Source organism: Cyanistes caeruleus, unplaced genomic scaffold (assembly GCF_971803275.1).
Source record: "Cyanistes caeruleus unplaced genomic scaffold, bCyaCae1.hap1.1 HAP1_SCAFFOLD_65, whole genome shotgun sequence".
NCBI classification, from domain to species: Eukaryota; Metazoa; Chordata; class Aves; order Passeriformes; family Paridae; genus Cyanistes; species Cyanistes caeruleus.
The window spans coordinates 3,151,933-3,170,679 of NW_028255884.1; the positions used below are offsets into that span (position 1 = coordinate 3,151,933).

General features: G+C 52.8%; 1 protein-coding gene across 1 annotated transcript in view; it reads left to right on the forward strand.

Moving 5' to 3' along the window:
- Window positions 1-18,747, forward strand: part of LOC147647194 (uncharacterized) — an 83,425-nt gene that overhangs the window by 19,169 nt on the left and 45,509 nt on the right. Inside the window, exon 3 of the mRNA XM_086872432.1 lies at window positions 11,543-11,549. Within this exon, the coding sequence (XP_086728558.1) occupies window positions 11,543-11,549 (7 nt within the window). The remainder of the gene's footprint in view (window positions 1-11,542; window positions 11,550-18,747) is intronic.

The following is an 18,747-nucleotide window of genomic DNA, read 5'->3' on the forward strand; positions in this document are numbered from 1 at the left end:
GGGACAGAGTGGCTGGACAGCAGCCAGGCAGAAAGGGAGCTGGGGCACTGATGGACAGGAGGCTGGGCATGAGCCAGCAGTGTGCCCAGGTGGCCAAGGAGGCCAATGGCTCCTGGCCTGGATCAGGAACGGTGTGGCAAGGAGGACCAGGGCACGGATTCTTCCCCTGTGCTTGGCACTGGTTGGGCAGCATGGATGGGCTGGAGCATGTCCAGAGAAGGGCAACAAGGCTGGTGAGGGGTCTGGAGCACAAGTCTTTCCGGAGTGGCTGAAGGAGCTGGGGTTATTAATCAAAAGGAATAGGAAGAAATCTGGATCAGGAGGAGTAAAGAAAGCAAAGGGGAAGCAGAGGAAATGCTCAGGGCCATTTGGGGGTGGCTGCCAGGCAGCCCTGGCTCTGAGCAGCAAGGTCTCCAGTGGCACAGGAAACTCACAGCTCATGGGAACAAATTTTCTGTGTGACTTCAGAGGCCATGACAAACCTGAGTGGTTTCCCTCCTGTCACCCAGCCCTGCCTGGCCCCAGGGGCTGATGGCATTTGTGCTCCCTCAGGTTCATCTCCCCACAGCAGCACCATGGCGGTGCTGACACCTGCTCTGGGCAGTGCAAACAGGGGCTCCTGAGCCAGTGCTGCCGTGTCTGTGCCTGCAAGGATGCGGCACCTCTCTGAGCTGGGGGAGAGGCCAGGGCTGCACAGGGGGGATGTTGTTGGCAGCTCCATGAGGACGCTCTGGGATGCTGCCCTGGGGTGTCCAGCGCAGTGGGGATGGATCAGCCCCTGCTCTGCTGCTCCTTCCCATCTCCCCCAGGGACCTTGCAGAGCCCCAGCCATGCTGTTTGCCCCCAGCCTGCCCACGGCCAGCCTGGGGCTGCTCACGGGGGTTTTCTGTGCTGAGCTTTGGCCTGGCCGTGTTCTTGAGAGAGCCTGGGCAAGGAGCCTGGAGCCCCCAGGCCCTGCCCTGAGGCGTCAGCGCTGCCCCAGCAGTGCCAATGGCCTGTCCCTGCTGCAGCCCCGGCACTGCCACCCCAGGGCTGTGCCCGGCCCCGAGAGCACTCAGGCCCTGCAGCAACACCAGGGCCAGGAGGGCAGCGGGGCAGTGGCACGGGAGCAGCACTGGCAACACCAAGTGCTGCTGCTCCTGGGCACAGCTGCTGTGCCAGCACTGATCTGCCCCCAGCTCTGCACCCAGACACTGCTGCTGCAGCTCCAGAGAAGGGAACAAAAGGGGCATCTCTGGAGAAAACTTTCCTGGGAGGTCCTTTACTTCATTGAAAGCCATCAAGAGCACAGCCCCTCATTGGCACAGTGTGTGGCCACAGGGCAGGTGGAGAGAAACAAAATGAGAAATGGCACAAACAATGACATTTCTTTGTGGACAAAATTAAAAAAGGAAAACACAGAAAACCTCCAAAATGAAACCAACAGGAAGTATCAAAGGTGATTTTTATTATAAGTGATTTGCAGAAATTGGCCAGCAGTTTAATGTTTTTTTAAACCATCCAGTCATCAGTGTCCACACTGCAGTCTTGAGCTCCTGGTTCCTCAGGCTGTAGATGAGGGGGTTCAGGGCTGGAGGCACCACTGAGTACAGAACTGACAGTGCCAGATCCAGGGATAGGGAGGAGATCGAGAGGGGCTTCAGGTTAGCAAATCCTGCAGTGCTGAGGAACAGGGAGACCACAGCCAGGTGAGGGAGGCAGGTGGAAAAGGCTTTGTACCTTCCCTGCTCAGAGGGGATCCTCAGCACAGCCCTGAAGATCTGCACATAGGAGAAAACAATGAACACAAAACAGCCAAGTGCTAAACATGCACTAACAGCAATGAGCCCAAGTTCCCTGAGGTAGGATTTGGAGCAGGAGAGCTTGAGGATGTGTGGGATTTCACAGAAGAACTGCCCCAGGGCATTGCCCTGGCACAGAGGCAGGGAAAATGTATTGGCTGTGTGCAGCAGTGAATAGAGAAAGGCACTGGCCCAGGCAGCTGCTGCCATGTGGGCACAAGCTCTGCTGCCCAGGAGGGTCCCGTAGTGCAGGGGTTTGCAGATGGACACGTAGCGGTCGTAGCACATGATGGTCAGGAGGGAAAACTCTGCTGAGATGAAAAAAGCAAAAAAAAATACTTGTGCAGCACATCCTGTGTAGGAGATGTGTCTGGTGTCCCAGAGGGAATTGTGCATGGCTTTGGGCACAGTGGTGCAGATGCAGCCCAGGTCGCTGAGGGCCAGGTTGAGCAGGAAGAAGAACATGGGGCTGTGCAGGTGGTGGCTGCAGGCTACGGCGCTGATGATGAGGCCGTTGCCCAGGAGGGCAGCCAGGGAGATGCCCAGGAAGAGGCAGAAGTGCAGGAGCTGCAGCTGCCGCGTGTCTGCCAATGCCAGCAGGAGGAAGTGGCTGATGGAGCTGCTGTTGGACATTTGCTGTGGCTGCACATGGGGACCTGTTGATGAAGAAAAAAAGCAGTGACAAATCGGGAGAGGCTGGGACTCACCCGCCCTTGTTCCTGCTCTGGGAAAACTTCACCCAGGTCCCTGACTGATCTCCAGCTGTGCTGTCTGTGTGTTCCAGGAGCAGCCAGGCCTGTGTCTGGAGGCTCTCCAGGAGCCATCCCTGCCCTGCTGCCCTGGGTTTGTGGCCATGCAGGAGAGGGACTAGGCTGGAAATTCAGGATTTGTCAGGGGAATCACTCCTAATGCAGGAAGGCTTGTTGCCATCTGCACACACACTTCTAAAGTATAGCAGGAGTTGGTTTTACAAATTGTTTTCCTACCCACAAATCATTCCTGGTTCTCTGAGGTCAGAAATCCTCAGCATTTCTGCTGCACTCAGAATTTCCCACTGAGAGATGTGAGAGGCAAAGGATTCCCTGTGGCTTAGGGAAGGTGAGGGGCTGGATGGGCTTGTTCCCAGCTGCCCTGGGTTTGCACCTTTGGCTGGAATCAGAGCACAATCTCACTCCTGTGTCACCCTGGCATAAACCAGACCCTGCCCAGAGCAGAGGGATCCCTGAATGTCTCACCCTCTCTAAAGGTCTCTGGGCAAGGTCTCAGCACCCATCTCTGCCAAGGACACTCACGGCTCCCTTGGCAGAGCCAACAGCATTTCCTCAGCTGTGGCATCTCTGCCCTTCCCCGTGGGACATTCAGGGAACTCTGAGAGGCTCTGGCACAGATTTGCAGCCAGGAGGGCAGCTCAGAGCTTGGAAGGACACAGCAAGGAGATCCCCAGGTGTGCCCATGATGGGATCTCAGGGAGGGGCTCAGCTCATTCCCCTTTGCCATGGACTGCTTTGCCCACAGCCCCACAGGTCACAGGGAAGCTGGGACACCCCATTCCCATGGACACACCTGCCTGGCAGCAATCCCAAGGGCAGGGCCTGACTCAGCTGCTGCAGATGCCAGAGCCTCCCTGAGAGCCCCAGATACCAATGACAATATCAGAGCAGTGCATTTAGCCTGTTTAGGAGGCTCCCAGCAGAGAGACTGAGCACCCAAACTTACAATTCTGGCATCTCTGTAAATGTTCAAACATTACTTTGCTGTTCCTGGTGTGTCCCCTTCAACTCAGAATGTTCTGTGATTCTGGGATTACAATTCCTCTTCTGCTTCTCTCATCCTGCTTTTGTCTATAATCAAAAGAGAAAAAAGCCCCAAACCTTTGCAACAGTGTTAGAACTGTTGTAAAGTAAAGTAAAAACCAGACCTTTATTGGAAGCTTCCAGGTTTTCCAGTGGGGATGGGGTGCACCCGGCCGCTTATTTCAACAATTTATTAAGGTTGATTAATTAGGATATTTAACAGAAACATTCAATAGGAGATTCAGCTGCCCCAGTTACACACCCTTGAGTCAACCCATTGGAGTAGGTCCAAGGATTTCTTTGCCCCACTTTTTGTTATGACTGCTCACATTCTGGTTAGAAAACAAAATGCTCTTCCTGTAGCTTCTGTCCCTGATGATAAGACAATACAGTATTTCAGAAATGTATTTAGAAGATCAGATTATTGTTCTAAAATCTAAGAGAAAAGTTAGGAAACATGCTAGAGTTAATTAAGGATAATAGTTATATAAGTATGTACTAGTAATTTTATAGAGTTAATAAAGGATTAAAATTTTGTAACTATATAATATTAGTCTACAGATCTAAAAATATATTAAAAATGCATAAAAAGCAAAAATCTTTTCGTCATCATCTCAATTTTCCCACCCTGCTTAAAGCAAGAAATTGAGCACAGTCTCAGGGAAGCTCCTGATCTTTACATCAATCCCAGGCTCACCTTCTTTTGGGAAGTGTCCTCTGGAGCTGTGCCCAGGCAGGACTGGAGCTGGGAGCAGCCCTGCCCCACACAGCCCCTCTCAGCAGCAGCCCCTGCCCTGCTCAGGGTGGCTCCTTCCCCCCACAGCTTCTCCCCAGCGCTGGGAGCAGCTCCCCGGGCCGGCTGAGAGCTGTCCCTGGCAGGCAGCAGAGTCCCTGCCCCAGCACAGCGCCCTGGGCTGCAGGACCCTGCTCTGCAGGACAGCCCTGGGCACCCCTGGCTGCTCTGCACAAGGGACAGGCAGAGAATGTACTCACAGAGTCTGTAGGCACTGGCATGTTCCAGCTTTAGGAGATGGCTCCAGGAGCTGCAGCTGCATTGTCCTGCAGCCAGAGGCTTCCTGTGTCAAGGGCTGGCAGGGATTCTGCCCCAGGCACTTCTCAGCACCTTCCCAGCCGTGACTGATTGAAGCTCTCTGTGCCTCTGGGCTGTGCCCAGGGTGGCTGCAGGCAGTGCCCCAGCCCTGCTGGGCTGGCAGAAGAGCTGCTCAGCAAGAGAAATGTGCTTTTGAAGCTCTTCTTGGTTTCCAGGAGCTGCCTCTGTGCCAGGAGCCCGGCCCAGCTCAGCAGCACAGACACAGCAGCAGGACTTTAATGAGCCTCTTGGGGCTTTGTGCTGAGGCCCTGAACATCAGTCCCTGACAGGGAGGGGAAGAAAGCTCTCAAGAACTCCAAGTCAGAATCCAACTCCAAAGTTTCTTTCACTTTTAATGGGTCCCACTGAGGGACATGACTGAGAAAGTGTCCCCAGGCCCCAGGCAGAGCAGAGAACTGGAGGCACTGATGACAGCTGGGGACAAAGAGAAGCCAAGGCTTGGTGCCCTGGGCCACAGCAGCCAAAGCTGTGCCAGCAAGGGCTGTGAGGAGACACCTTGTCCTGAGGCCCTGGGGCCTCCTGGCACAGCCCCAGCAAGGCTGGCCACTGTCACCCCCTTGGCCTGCCCTCAGCATCCCCCCTAGCCCACATGCCAGTGGCCTCAGGGATCTGCTGGAAGGAGTCCCTGGGGAGCCTTGCTCAGGAATGGCCCTGGGGGCTCCTTCATGCTCCCAAGGACTGCAGCTTTTTCAAAGGACTTTGGCTTTTGCTTTGGAGTCTCTGAGAGCTTTGTGCAATCCTGGCCTCCAATTATCTGCTGTAATTAGTCCCTTGAGAGGCTTTGTCAGTAACAACACTCAGTGGGGCTCATTAATGCTTCAAGGAACTTCAGGTTCTTAAGGTACTTTCCTTTTTCCTTCCCACCTTGAGTCTCTGAGAAGTTTGTGCAATCCTGGCCCCAATTATCTGCTTTAACGAGTCCCTTGGGAGCTTTGCATTGACACTCAGTGGGGCTCATCAATACTTTGAGATACTCAGGGGTTTTTCAGCTACTTTGGATTTTCCTTCCCACACTGAGTCTCTGGGAGGTTTTTGTGCAATCCTGGCCTCCAGTTCTCTCCTCCAAGGAGTCCATGAGGAGCCTGTGTTTGGGATGGACCTCAGTGGGACCCATTAATGCCTGGAGACACTTTGGGTGTTTCCTCTGACTTGGACTCCTGGAAAGGTTTGTGCAATCTCCTCTCAGGCCCTGAGGTTCAAGGGCTCAGCTCCAAATGCACCATGGGGCTCATTAGGATCAAGCAAATCCTAACAAATCATGGCTGTGCCTTGATTTCCCTCTGGTCTTGTTCCGTTCTTAGGAAAGTTTCCTACAATGGTTATGGAGAAATAGTTCTAAGAGCTTCTAAGAAATATGTATTCCTATTTTAAAGGGTGTCTTTTATTCCTGTTCTCTTTAGAGCAGAGGTGATTGCAGCATTCAGTGATGGATATTGATCCAGGGTCTCTCCTAAGGAGGTCTGGCCAGGTCAGAGAAGCTGTGCCTTGAGGTCTGACCCAGTGGGGACAACCTTGCTCCACATTCCCCAGCCCCATCCTCTCTCTCCTCACTCCCCTGGGACCTGCTTTGCTCACAGAACTGGCTGCACTCAGGCAAAGAGGGGTTTTCCTTCTTTGATTTTAGCAATCCAAAACTGCTGAGTTTCCCCATGGAAAACAGACACCCTCCTCAGGTGTGTGCCAAGCCCAAGGTGCCACCAAGGAGGTTCCCCTTCCCCAAGGCAGAGCCACACAAGGAATGTTTCAGACACACAGGGAGTTCTACAATAAACACAACCCCAGAGTTGTCTGAAGGCAGAATTAGAGCAGCTGCTGAAGGACAGACAAGCTTTGAACTCCTTGCAGCTGAAAGCACCAAGTGGGTTGTTGGGAGGTGTGTGAGTGAGGCAAGAGTGAGGGAAGGGAAATGCAGAGAGCCCTGGAAGTGTTTCTGTGCAGACAGGCTGCTGCAAGGGCAGGGTTGGACTTCTCTGGGGGGAACTGTGAGGGGGGGTCGGTGCGAAGAGACCTCCCCAGTGACCTCACAGTACACCCTGTGATGTCGCACAGCCACTTGTGATGTCACAGCCCACTTGCTGATGTCACACAACCTGCCCCTGGTTGTCACACCACCATTCTGTGATGTCACATCCTGCTCTGTGATGTCACACCGTCTCTTACATGTCACAAAACCACCTAGTGATATCACATGTCCTCCCGTAATGTCACACAGCCATGTTTGATTTCACAGTTCACTCGATGATCTCACAGTTGGCACTTTCATGTCATACAACCTGTCCTGAGATGTCACATTGCTTTTCTGTGATGTCACTGCCCACTCTAGGATTTCATATCACAACCATGTGGCTTCACAGCCTGGTCTGTGATGTCATGCAATCAATCAGTGATGGCACAGCCTGCTCTGTGGTGTCATATATCTAATGTCTAATGTCACAGTCCTCTCTGTGATGTCACAGCTGTTGCTGCTAAAGATCAATAGATCACACGGACACAGGTTGAGGTGTGGTGCAAGAAAGAGCAGAGTTTATTTTTCCTCCCAGGATTTATAGGCTTCTGACCATGGCCAGGGATTGGATGGTCAGGATAACACTTTCCCCCTGCACTGGCCATGAGAGATGCTCATCACAAGACGTGTAACAGAAAGAATGTACACATATCTATGTTTACAGTTACTGTCCTGGGAAAGTCTTTAGAAAACTATGTTAGCAAGCTCAGAATCTGAGTTTTCAGGGTGACACACAGCCTTCTCTGTGATGTCACACAGTCCCCTCTAGACGCTGTAGCTGCTCAGTGACCTCACACAACAAACTCTGGGATGTCACAGCCCCATCTGTGACCTCACACAACCCACTCAGAGCTGTCACACAGCCCCTTTCTGACATCACAGCTGCTCTGGGGCTCCAGGACACAGCCACAGAGGTGCTGCTGGGACACAGCCCCCTCTGGCACATCCCACAGCCCCTGCCAGTGCTGAGCCCCTGGCAGCTCTGTCTGGGCCTGCTCTCTGTGTCCCTGAGCTGCCCTGGCAGGGCCCCAGCCCTGCTGGGCTGTGCTCAGGAGCTGCTCCTGGCCAGAGCTGTCTCTCTGCAGCGCTGCCCTTGCCAGGAGCTGCCTCTGGGCCAGGAGCCCGGCCCAGCTCAGCAGCACAGACACAGCACCAGCACTTTCATCACCCTCTCGGGCCTTTGGGGCTCTTGGCATCACACTCAGTCCCTCAGAGTGTGCTCCAGAAACTCCTCAAGAGCTCCAAGTCAGATGGAAACACTGAAGTTTCTTGTAGTTGAAATGAGAGACACGAGTGAGAAAGCGTCCCCAGGTTCCAGGCAGAGCAGAAGACTGGAGGCCCTGATGGCAGCTGGGGACAAGCAAGGGAAAGGTGTCTGTGGTGCTGAGCAAAGCTGGATGTGTTTCAGGAATGGCAAGGGCCAAGGGCTGAGCCCCAGCCCCTGGCAAGGCAGATGCTGTCCCTCCCTCATTGCTCAGGGCTCTTCCCGGGCCACTGGCATGTGGGGATGTGCAATGCCAAGGGCAGCACCATGGGGCGGCCCCTGCCAGGCTGCTGAGCAGGGACAAGGAGGCAATGAGGCCCCAGGGCTGCCAGGGTCACTTGTCCCCTGCTGGCCTCAGGCCCAGGGCCAGCAGCCATGGCCAAAGGGCTGCACAAGTTGCCTCTGGCAGGGCCTTGCAGCTGCTGCCCATCCCTGTGCCCTCTCCAGCCCAGGCTGCCCTGTGGTGTCCATGCCCTGTGCCTCTGTCCCTGCAGGCTGTCGTCATTCCCTGGCTGCCCCACATCGCTGGCCCTTTCCTTTGCTGACAACTCTGTGTATGTCAGAAGGATTCACCATCTCTGAAACCACTATTTAAATACTCTCATGGCTATCCTCCACTGTCCTCAGTCTCCACCCCATGGAGCACAGAACTCCTTTGTCCCTATAGAATGGTCATGTGCCTGAGGCCTCAAAACCCCTCCTTGGGAGATCTCTGAGATTTCTGCAAAGTGTTTCCGAATTAAAACCATCTTCTCATAGTGTAAGAACATCACCAGAGGACAGGGCCAACCCGACCTCTCTGTCTCAGCAGCTTCTTTCTGGGAGCAATCCTTGGATATATGAAATTTGGGCAGCCAAATTAAAAATGGTCCTTGGACAAGAAGGCTGGTGCTTTTCCCAGGAAGGAAGGAACAGAGCCCCACTGTTTCAGGGGAAGATGTGTCGGGACCACCAGAGGCCAAGGCCAGCCAGAGTTTGCAGTTTTTTTCTGGGAGATAGCCTCGGATACAGGAAATGTTTTAGGGAGAGTACCAGTTTTGGCAATGGACATCAGAAAAGATGGATGATATTCCCTTGTTAATCCTGTGGGACAAATTGCATTATGTTTCAATTCCACCTGTCCAATCTTTACCTATAACACTTTGACAAAGTCTGGGGGCTGGGATTGGATCCTGCCACTCCCAATCTCCTCTCTTAGAAGGAATTTAAAAGCCTAGGCATTCCTGGAAGGGGGGTGAGGATCCCTGGTGGCTGTTGAGTGTCATTTCTCCACCTCATGACACAGCAGGGGTTTCTCCAATAAAGAAATAAAGCTTTTGCCTGAAGCTCCCACTCTGCCCATGACAGGAAGCCCAGGGAGTGTCTGTGACATCCCGGCTCTTTGGCAGCCTGGGGACTCCTGGGATGTCGCCGTGGAGCCCCCGGGAATGCCTGTGACAGAGCGGTGCCTTTGCAGCCCAGGGACCCCTGGGATGTCACCACGGAATTGCTGTGACTGCGTCTGACAACACAGCTCTTCAGCATCCCCAGAAACCCCTGGGAGGTCTCTGTGGAGCCCCTGTCTCTGCCTGACTCAGACCTGGAGCCAGAGCCCGTTGCCATGGCAACCATTTGCAGTCCCATCCCCAGGCTCATGGGATCACAGAGCCACAGAATTGGCTGAGTTGGGAGGGAGCCATGGGGATCCTCCAGTCCAACTGCTGGCCCTGCACAGGACACCCCAACAATCCCAGCCTGGGCCTGGCAGCGCTGGCCAAACGCTGCTGGAGCTCAGCCAGCCCTGGAGCTGGGAGCCTTCCCTGGGGAGCCTGTTCAGTGCCCCAGCAGCCTCGCGGGAAAAACCTTTTCCTCACATCCAGCCTAAACCTGCCCGCCTCAGCTCCAGCCGCTCCCTCCACTCCTGGCCCTGGGCACCAGAGGGAAGAGGTTCCCGCAGCCCCCAGCCAGGGACCCGCTCCCAAGGCTGCTGCCATGGCAACCAGGCCTGGCACCAGCTGGGATGCTCGGTTTCCACGGGCTGGGCTTCAGGAATGGCATTCCCCAATTTCCTGCTCCTGCTGAAACCGCGCTGCTGCTCGCTTCCCTCCCGCCTGCCATGGAAAGCACAAAAGGCAAAGATCCCAGGCTGGGAAAAGAACAATTTATTTGGAACAGCAACAGGATAAGGAACAAACAGACACAGAAACAATTTTGGTAACAGAAAGGATAAGACAAACCATTCACAGGGAAAACTAAAATACCACCAACTGACTCTTCCTGGCCACGTATTTCCTCCTGCCAAGAAAGGACACCCTTCTCTGGTGAGAGAGGGGAAGTCCTTTTCCTGCCCCTGGCAATGACCTGAGATGGGACTGAATATAATGGACCATGATCACAGTCTCACATTCTTTGATCCCACATCATGACATTGCCACGGGCAGGAAAAGGTACAGGTGTCTTCCCAGCATGGATCCCAGGGAACATGGATCACCAGGTCTCTTCCCAAAGTTGGTCCTCCAAGGGGGGATGAAGCTGGAGCAGTGAACAAAGCTCTTCCTGAACTTGGGGCACTCGCAGAGCTTCCCTTACTGGTGCCTCCGTTGGTGTCTGGTCAAGTGAGAGCTCTGGGTGAAGCTCTTCCCACACTGGGGACACTCATAGGGCCTCTCCCCAGTGTGGATACGCCGGTGGATGATGAGGGTGGAGTTTCGATTGAAGCCCTCCCCACAGTCAGGGCAGCGGAAGGGCCTCTCATCCGTGTGAATCCGCTGGTGCAGGACGAGATTGGAGCTCCTCTGAAACCTCTTCCCACACTCAGGACACTCGTAGGGCCTCTCCCCAGTGTGGATCATCTGGTGGATGGTCAGGTGGGACTTCTGGCTGAAGCTCTTGCCACATTCTCCACACTCATAGGGCCTCTCCCCAGTGTGGATGCGCTGGTGCCTGATGAGGTTGGAGTTTTGCTTGAAGCCCTCCTCACAGTCAGGGCAGCGGAAAGGCCTCTCATCTGTGTGAATTCGCTGGTGCACGAGGAGAGTGAAGCTGGTCTGAAACCTCTTCCCACACTCAGGACACTCGTAGGGCCTCTCCCCAGTGTGGATGCGCTGGTGGATGATGAGTTGGGATCTCCAGCTGAAGCCCTTCCCACAGTCCCCACACTTGTAGAGCCATTCCCCAGTGTGGATCCTCTGGTGGCTGACGAGGGTTTTCCTCTGGCTGAAGCTCTTCCCACACTCCAAGCACATGTAGGGCTTCTCCCCATCCTGAAGCTGCTCATGGACCACCAGCTCAGAGCCCTGGCTGGATCTCCGGCCGCCTTCCCGGCACAGGGTGGGTCTTTCCTCCTCAGAGCACCCTGGGATGGGTTTGGAGCCCCTCCTCCTGTGGGATCTCTGGGGATTTTCCTCCCTGTTGGATTCGTGAGCCATGGAGCCGCTCAAAACGGCCTCTTCCATGAGGTTCTGCCGTGGGGATTTGTCCTCCCTGGTCTCCATCCTCAGTTCCTTGTCTGGGGGAGGAAGGACAAGGAGAGGATGGGATTTGCCTCCGTGCCAGAGGGAAGGGGAAGGAGATCCCCCCAGGGCGTCCCCGGCAGGACGGCGTCGGCAGCGGGGTTGTCCTGCAGCCGGGGGCCAGGCTGGGCTGGGAGATGGAGCAGGAGAGAGGGGGAAAGGGGCACTGACTTCCTCCTCACCTGCCTGGGTGTCCTGGGGCATCTTCCTCTTCCTCACAGCCTCCTTCTCCATCTGGCCAAGGTTTGGGAATAGGAAATCCTGGTTTGGGGAAAAATACAATTCATGAGCACATTGGAATAGGGGGTTCCTCCTGCCCAAGGAGACCCTCTCTAGAAGTCACAGGGCACCTTGTGCCCATATAAACCTCCCAAACACCAAGATTCAGCCCTGAAAATGCCTCCCAGGTGTTCCCCATTTCTGGTCTCTCCCCTTTGCTGTTCATGGGTTCCCCCCTGTTCCAGCTGCTGGGGGTCACGCTTGTACTGTGGGTCCCCCATCTACTCAGTCCCTGCCCTCCCCTTGCTTCTTAGAGTGCCAGGAATCCAAAAAATTCCTCTCATTTCTATCTCAACATTTAGGGATGTTGGAGGTTTTTGGGGTGCCAGGGTCCCTTCTCCCCTTATTCTCTTCTTGGGGGTGCAGGTGGTCCATGGAGACCCCCCTGACCCCTCTCCAGGCTGTTGAGGGTCTTGTGAATTGTGGCGCTCCCCTTCTCTGGGTGTCCTGGGGGACACAGGGCTCTGCTCCTCCAGGCTCCTCTGCCAGCAGCTGCCACCAGGACCCCCCAAGGGGCATTTTCTGCTCAGCTTTGGAGTTCTTCATTCACCGAACATTCTCCCCAAAAACCCAACCCAGGGACCCCCCAGGATATCTGGGCCGAGCTCCCCCTCCCTGGTCATTGCTGGGATAGGGGGGGGTGATGATCCCACGGGTGGGGGACTGTGAATTTGGGGAATGCTGGACTGGGATATACTGGGTGTGACTGAGATAATACTGGGATAACAAGCACCTGACTGGGGTTACTGGGAGTGTCTGGGAATGGCTATGGACATGCTGAGAACAACTGGGATATACTGGGAACACACTGGGAACAACGGGAACCATGCTGGGGACAACTGAAAGCAACTGGGCGTGACTGGGACCATGCTGGGAGGGGATGGGACTATACTTGGGGCTACTGGGTGCAACTGGGATCACACTGGGAGAAACAGGGAGCAACTGGAACCACGCTGAGGGCAACTGGGATCTAACTGGGATCACAGTGGAAGCAGCTGGGCCATGCTGGGCAAGACTGGGACCATACTGGCAGCAACTGGGACTGCACTCAGAGTGACTGGGAGTGGCTGGGAGCAACTGGGAACAGCTCGAACAACACTGGGGGCAACTGGGAGTGAGTGGGACCCTGCTGAGATGGACTGGGACTATTCCAGGGACAACTGGGATCATACCAGGAGGAACTGGGAAGAATTGCAACTATTCTGGGATCATACTCAACTGGGATCATACTGGGATCACAGTGGGAGCAGCTGGGTCCATGCTGGCTGAGACTGGGATCCCACTGAGGGTGACTGGAATCATACTGGGATTGACTGGGAGTGGCTGGGAACAACTGGGATCATGCTGAGAGCAACTGGGAGGAGCTGGGATCAGACTGGGAGTTACTGGGATGATACTGGGAGTGTGAAGGAAACTGGAAAATTGGGGAAAAAATGGGAAAAAAAGCAGGATAAATAAAAGGAAAATAGAAGGGAAAAATCAGGGGAAAAAAATAGAAAAAACCAGGATGAAATAAAAAAAAAAAAAGGGAAAATCAGGAAAAATTTGGGAAAAAAAGAGAAAAGTCAAGGAATAAATGGGAAAAAATGGGGAAAAAATCAGGAAAAGAAAGTGGAAAAAATCTTGAAAAAAATCAGGAAAAATGGGGAAAAAAAACAGGACAAAATAGGAAAAGAAGGAAAAATCAGGAAGAATTGGAAAAAAACCTGAGAAAATCAGGAGAAAAACTGGGAAAGAACTTGGAAAAACCAGGAAAATAAAGAGGCATAAAATCTAAAAATATTAGAAAAATAATGGGAAAAAAATTCGGAAAAAATCAGGGAAAACTCAGGGAAATTTGAGAAGAAATTGGAAAAAAGCTAGAAAAAAAATGGGAAAGGAAGATAGAAAAATCAGGAAAAAATAGGAAAGGCATGGAAAAAAAAAAAAAGTGAAAAAATGGGAAAAATCAGGGAAATATCAGGAAAAGAAAGCCAAAAAGACCCTGGGAAAAATCGGGCGAAATCAAGAAAAAATTCGGAAAAAAAATTGAAAAATCAAGGAAAAAACAAAAATGTTTGAGAAAGCTTGCAAAAAAATCAGAAAAAAAATGTGAAAAAAAAGAAAGATCAGGGGAAAATCAGGGAAAAAAAACAGGAAAAGGGTTAAAAAAGCTGTAAAAAATCAGAAAAAAATAATGAAAAATTTCAGGAAGAAAATGGGGAAAGCCAGAAAAAATTGGGAAAGGAAAAGGGATAAATCGGGAAAAAAATTGGAAAAGAACTGGGAAAAAATGGGTAAAATCAAGAAAAGAGAGAAAAAAGAAACCTGGGAAAAAACCAGGAAAAATCAGTAAAAAAATTAGGAAATACAGGGAAAAATCAGGGAAAAATGGGGGGAAATCAGGAAAAGAAACAGTGGAAAAAATTGGGAAAAATCAGAGAAAAAAAAAATCAAGGGAAAAATGAGGAAAAAAACCTGGGGGACAAAACCTGGGAAAATGTTTAAAAAATTGGGAAAAAGCCAGGAAATATTTAGGAAATGAACAAGCATAATTTAGGAAAAATATGGAAAAAATGGGGAAATATTGGGACAGATCAGAGGGAAAAATCAGGGAAAAAAAATGTGAAAAATGAGAGAAAAATCAGGAAAAGAAAAAGGGAATAAAACCTGAAAAAAATCAGAAAAAAATTGAAAAAATTGGGGGAAAATCAGGGAAAAAATTGGGAAAAATCAGGGAAAAAATGGGAAAAAACAGAAAAATCAGGGAAAAATTTGAGAAAAAGTTGGGGAAAAGATAAAAAAATTTGGGAAAAGAAGAGAGAAATATCAGGGGAAAATCAGGAAAATTTGATAAAAAACTGGAAAAAAATGGGAAAATTTGGGAGAAAAAGGAGGGGAAAAATCAGAGAAAAAGCAAGGGAAAATTAGGAAAAAATGGGAAAAAACAGAAAAAAATGGGGGAAAAAAAGAGTGAAAAAATTGGAAAAAATATTGGGAAAAAAACTGGAAAAATCTGGGACAAAACGAGGAAAAGAAAGAGGAAAATAATCTGGAAGAATCAGGATAAAATGGGGATAAAAAATGGGAAAAATCAGGAAAAAAACAGGATTAAATCCCCCTATCCCATTTTTCCATGGAATTTTAGGAATTGCCTACCTGGGAGATCGTAGAAGAATTTCCAGACCTGAGAATCCAGGGACTGGGGAAAGGTGGAATTGCGGATGAGCTGCTCAAGGTTTTTTGGAAGACTGATGGCTTGGTCCTCTTCCAGCTTCCAGAACATTGGGATGAATCCCACGCCTCCTTCTGGCTGGAAATCATGGAAAAATCATGGGAAAGCTGTGATTTAAATTCATGAAATTTTGCCACCAAAGCACCCTTTTTTCCCACCAAAATTTCTATTTTTTTTTACCCCAAATTTCAATTTTTGGGATAATTAAATGGGGAAGATAGGGGGAAATGGGGAAAAAATAGGATAAAAATTGAGGAAGAATGGGGAAAAGTTAGGGAAAACTACAAAAATATAGAGGAAAAGTGAGAAAAATATCAGGAAAAATGGAGGAAAATGGGGAGAAATGGAGCCAAAATGGGGGGAAAAAATGGGAGAAAATGGGATAAAAATAGGGAAAATTTTGGGATAATGGGATGGAAATTGAGGAAAAATTGGGAAAAATGGGAGAAAGGAATGGAAGAAAATTGGGATAAAATTGTGGAAAAGTAAGATAAAACCAGGATAAAAATGGGAGAGGGGGGAAATGGGGAAAACTGGGACAAAAATAGGAAAAAAAAGGTAAAGATGAGGCAAAAATGGGGGAAAATTGGAAGAAATCAGGGAAAATAGGAGTAAAAATGGGGAAAAACTGGGAGAAAATGGAGCAAAAATAGCATAAAATGGGGAAATAATAGATTGAAAATGGAAAAAATGGGAAAAATAGGAAAACATGGGGGACGATTTGAGTAAAAGTGGAGGAAAAATAGGGAAAAAAAATGGGAAAAAATGAGGACAAATGAGATAAAAAAGGGGAAAATTGAGAGGAAAAGAAAAAACATGGGGAAAAAATTGGGGAAAATAAGAAATAGGATTAAAATAGGGGAAAATTATATGAAAATGGGATAAAAATTAGAAAAAATAGAGCAAAAATGGGAAAGAAATGGGATAAAAATGGGGGAAAATTGGATAAAAATGTGGAAAAATGGGATAAAATGGAGACAAATTGTACTCTAATAGGGAATGCCTGGGAGTGATTTGGCTTATCGTGGGGCGCAGAGGAAACTGGAGCCACACGGGGGGAGCAACTGGGCAATGCTGGGAGCAGCCACTGCCGGCACCGGGAGCCCCGAACCCCTTTCCCGGCCATGCCGGACCCGCATCCCCCCGGCCCCTTTGCCGGGGCTCTGCCGCCACCGCCACCGGGACCCCCCAAAAACACCTCCCGGGGACCCCCGGGGTGCCCCCGAGGGGCATCTGCGGCTCGGCTCTGGAGCCCTGCCATCCCCAAACACCCCCCCCAAAAACCCCAAAGCCAGGGAGCCCCGGGGGATTTGGGGCGAGCTCCCCCTCCCCGGGCACCTGCGGGATGGGGGGCGATGGTCCCGAAGGAGCTGCAGATGCAGAGAGCGGGGAGCGCAGGTGGAGCCTCCTCTGCCTGCTCCAGCTCTTCCTCCTGCTGCTCCTCCTCTTCCTCCTCCTCTGCCCCTCCTCTTCCTCCTCCTCTGTCCCTCCTCTGTCCCTGGGCGTGGTTCGGAGCCCTCGGGTGAGCGGGGCCGGGCCGGGACACGATGGGAAAGGGCTGGGTCCCCCCCAAACCGAGCTGGGGGCAGCGGAGCTTTGGGGGAACAATGGGAACGGGGCGGGACAGGGGAACAGGGGGAGGTGGGAGCACTGAGGGTCCCCCAGTTCACCCCAGGAGCCCCAAGCCCCGTCCCAGCCCCCCCAGTTCCCCCCGCAGCCCCGGCTGAGGGGGGCTCAGCCCAGGAGCCGCCGTCGTTCGGGGCTCCCCCGAGTGCAGGAACGGGAGAGTTCCCGGCTCGGGGAGGCCCCAGCACAGGAGGGGATCTTGTCCCTCTTCCAGGGCCCTTCAGGGTCTTCAGGCCCCTCTCAAGAGGAGTTTTTCTCTTTTTCAGGTTTTTTCGGAGGGATCCCACCACTATAGGGGTGTTTTTTCCTCCCCATTTTAGGATGTTTGTGCGGCTGCAGCCCCACAAGCCCCTTTTGAGGGGGGATCATGACGGCTTTAAGTGACATTTTTAGGGGTGTCCCCACCCCAAGCCCCTGTAGGGGATGTTTTGTCCCCCAGGGTGGATTTTGGGGGTTCTCTCTACCATGGCCGCTTTAAGGGCCCCCGGTGTTGTCGGGTCCCACTGTAACTCCTCTTAAAAGGGCAACACCGCTCCCGTTGGTTCCGGCAGTGGAGCCCGGGAGGGGTTGGGGGTCCCGGGAGGGGTTTGGGGGTACCTGGGTGATGCCGATGAAGGTGATGGGGTCCTCATGCTGGGTATAAACCTTCGTGAGGGGTTCCTGGGGATTTTCAGAAGTTCTGGGTGGTTTTGGTGCCATGGTGGTTTTTGGGGGGTTCTCAAGGGGGTTTACAGGGGTCCTGATGGGGGAATTTGGGCGATCCCGGGGATGAAATTTGGGATCTCAAGGCTGTTTTGGGGAACATGCTGGTGATGGACATGGGGACCCCATGCCAGGTATGAACCTTCTCAATGTCTGTATGGAGTTTTGCGGTTTTTTGGGAGTTTTTGGAGCATCCTGGTCTGTGTTTAAGATCCAAAAGAGGTTGGGGTGTCCCGGGGGCTTTGGGGGTTCTCAGCAGGTTTGGGGGTACCTGGGCAATGCGAGTGGCAGTGCTGGGGACCCCGTGCTGAGTTTGAACCTTCTCACAGCGCACAGGCAGCGTGAGCGTGTTCAGGGAGATCCTGGGGGGCCCGGGGGGTCACCCTAAATCCCAGGGACCCCAAATGCTGAGGGACCCCCCGAACTGCCCTCACCGCTGGATCTGCTGCAGGCAGGAGGGCACCAGCACTCGGCCCCCACCCTCCACCATCACAGGGGGGCTGTGGAAGAAATCTGGGGGTGCACGGACAGGTCGGGTGGGACCCCCAAAGTCCTGGGGGAGGGGATACGGGGGGACTTCCAGGAATTCCAGTTATCGGGGGATGAGAGGGGACCCAGGAAGAGTTTAGGGGGGCTGGATGGGTCCTGGGGGAGACCCCCAGGAGTCTTGTGGGGGGTGGGGAGGGCAAGGAACAGGGCAACCCCCAGGATGGGTTTGGAGGGGAACCGGATTGGGGCTCTCATGGCAGTGGGATGGGGAGATCTGCCCATGGAATTCTATGGGAATGGCATGGCAGTGAGATCCATCCACAGAATTCCCATGGGAATGGGACAGCAGCGGGATCCATCCATGGAGGTCCCGTGGGAATGGGATGATGTCTGAGATCCATCCATGGAATTTGCATGAGAATTCCCACATTCACAAATTTTGCCTACCGAAATCCCACATTCCCATTCCCATATTCCCATGGGAATTCTGCCCTCCCCACCTTTACACTCCAGCGCCTCCCGCCCATATCTGACATATTTCCGGAGACATTCCCTGCAGCTGTGAGCCAGGGAATTCATTAATCCCTCAGCCTGGATCTCAGGGATCCCCATGGCGGTGCCACAGTTGCCATCGCAGCCCCACAGATCCCCCAGCCCCGGCTCCCCCCGCTCAGCCCCGCTCTGGCTGTGCCGCTGCTGCAGCATCTGCAGCTCCCCGCTGGCCCCGCCATTGGCGCCGCTCTTTGCTGCCCGCCAGTGGCAGCCCGAGGCTGCAGTGACGTCACCGGTCGCCGGGCAGATCCCGGCGGCGCAGGGCGGCCAAGGCGGAAGCGAAAGTGCCCGAGGGAGCGCGGGGGGAGGGGACGGGGCAATTCCAGGGAATTCCCCTGGATCCCCTCCCGGGATCCCCCGGGACCCTCCTCGGCCGCGCACTGCGGGACCCCCGGGACAAACTGGGCTGAACTCCCGGGCCCTGCGCCCAAACTCTGCCT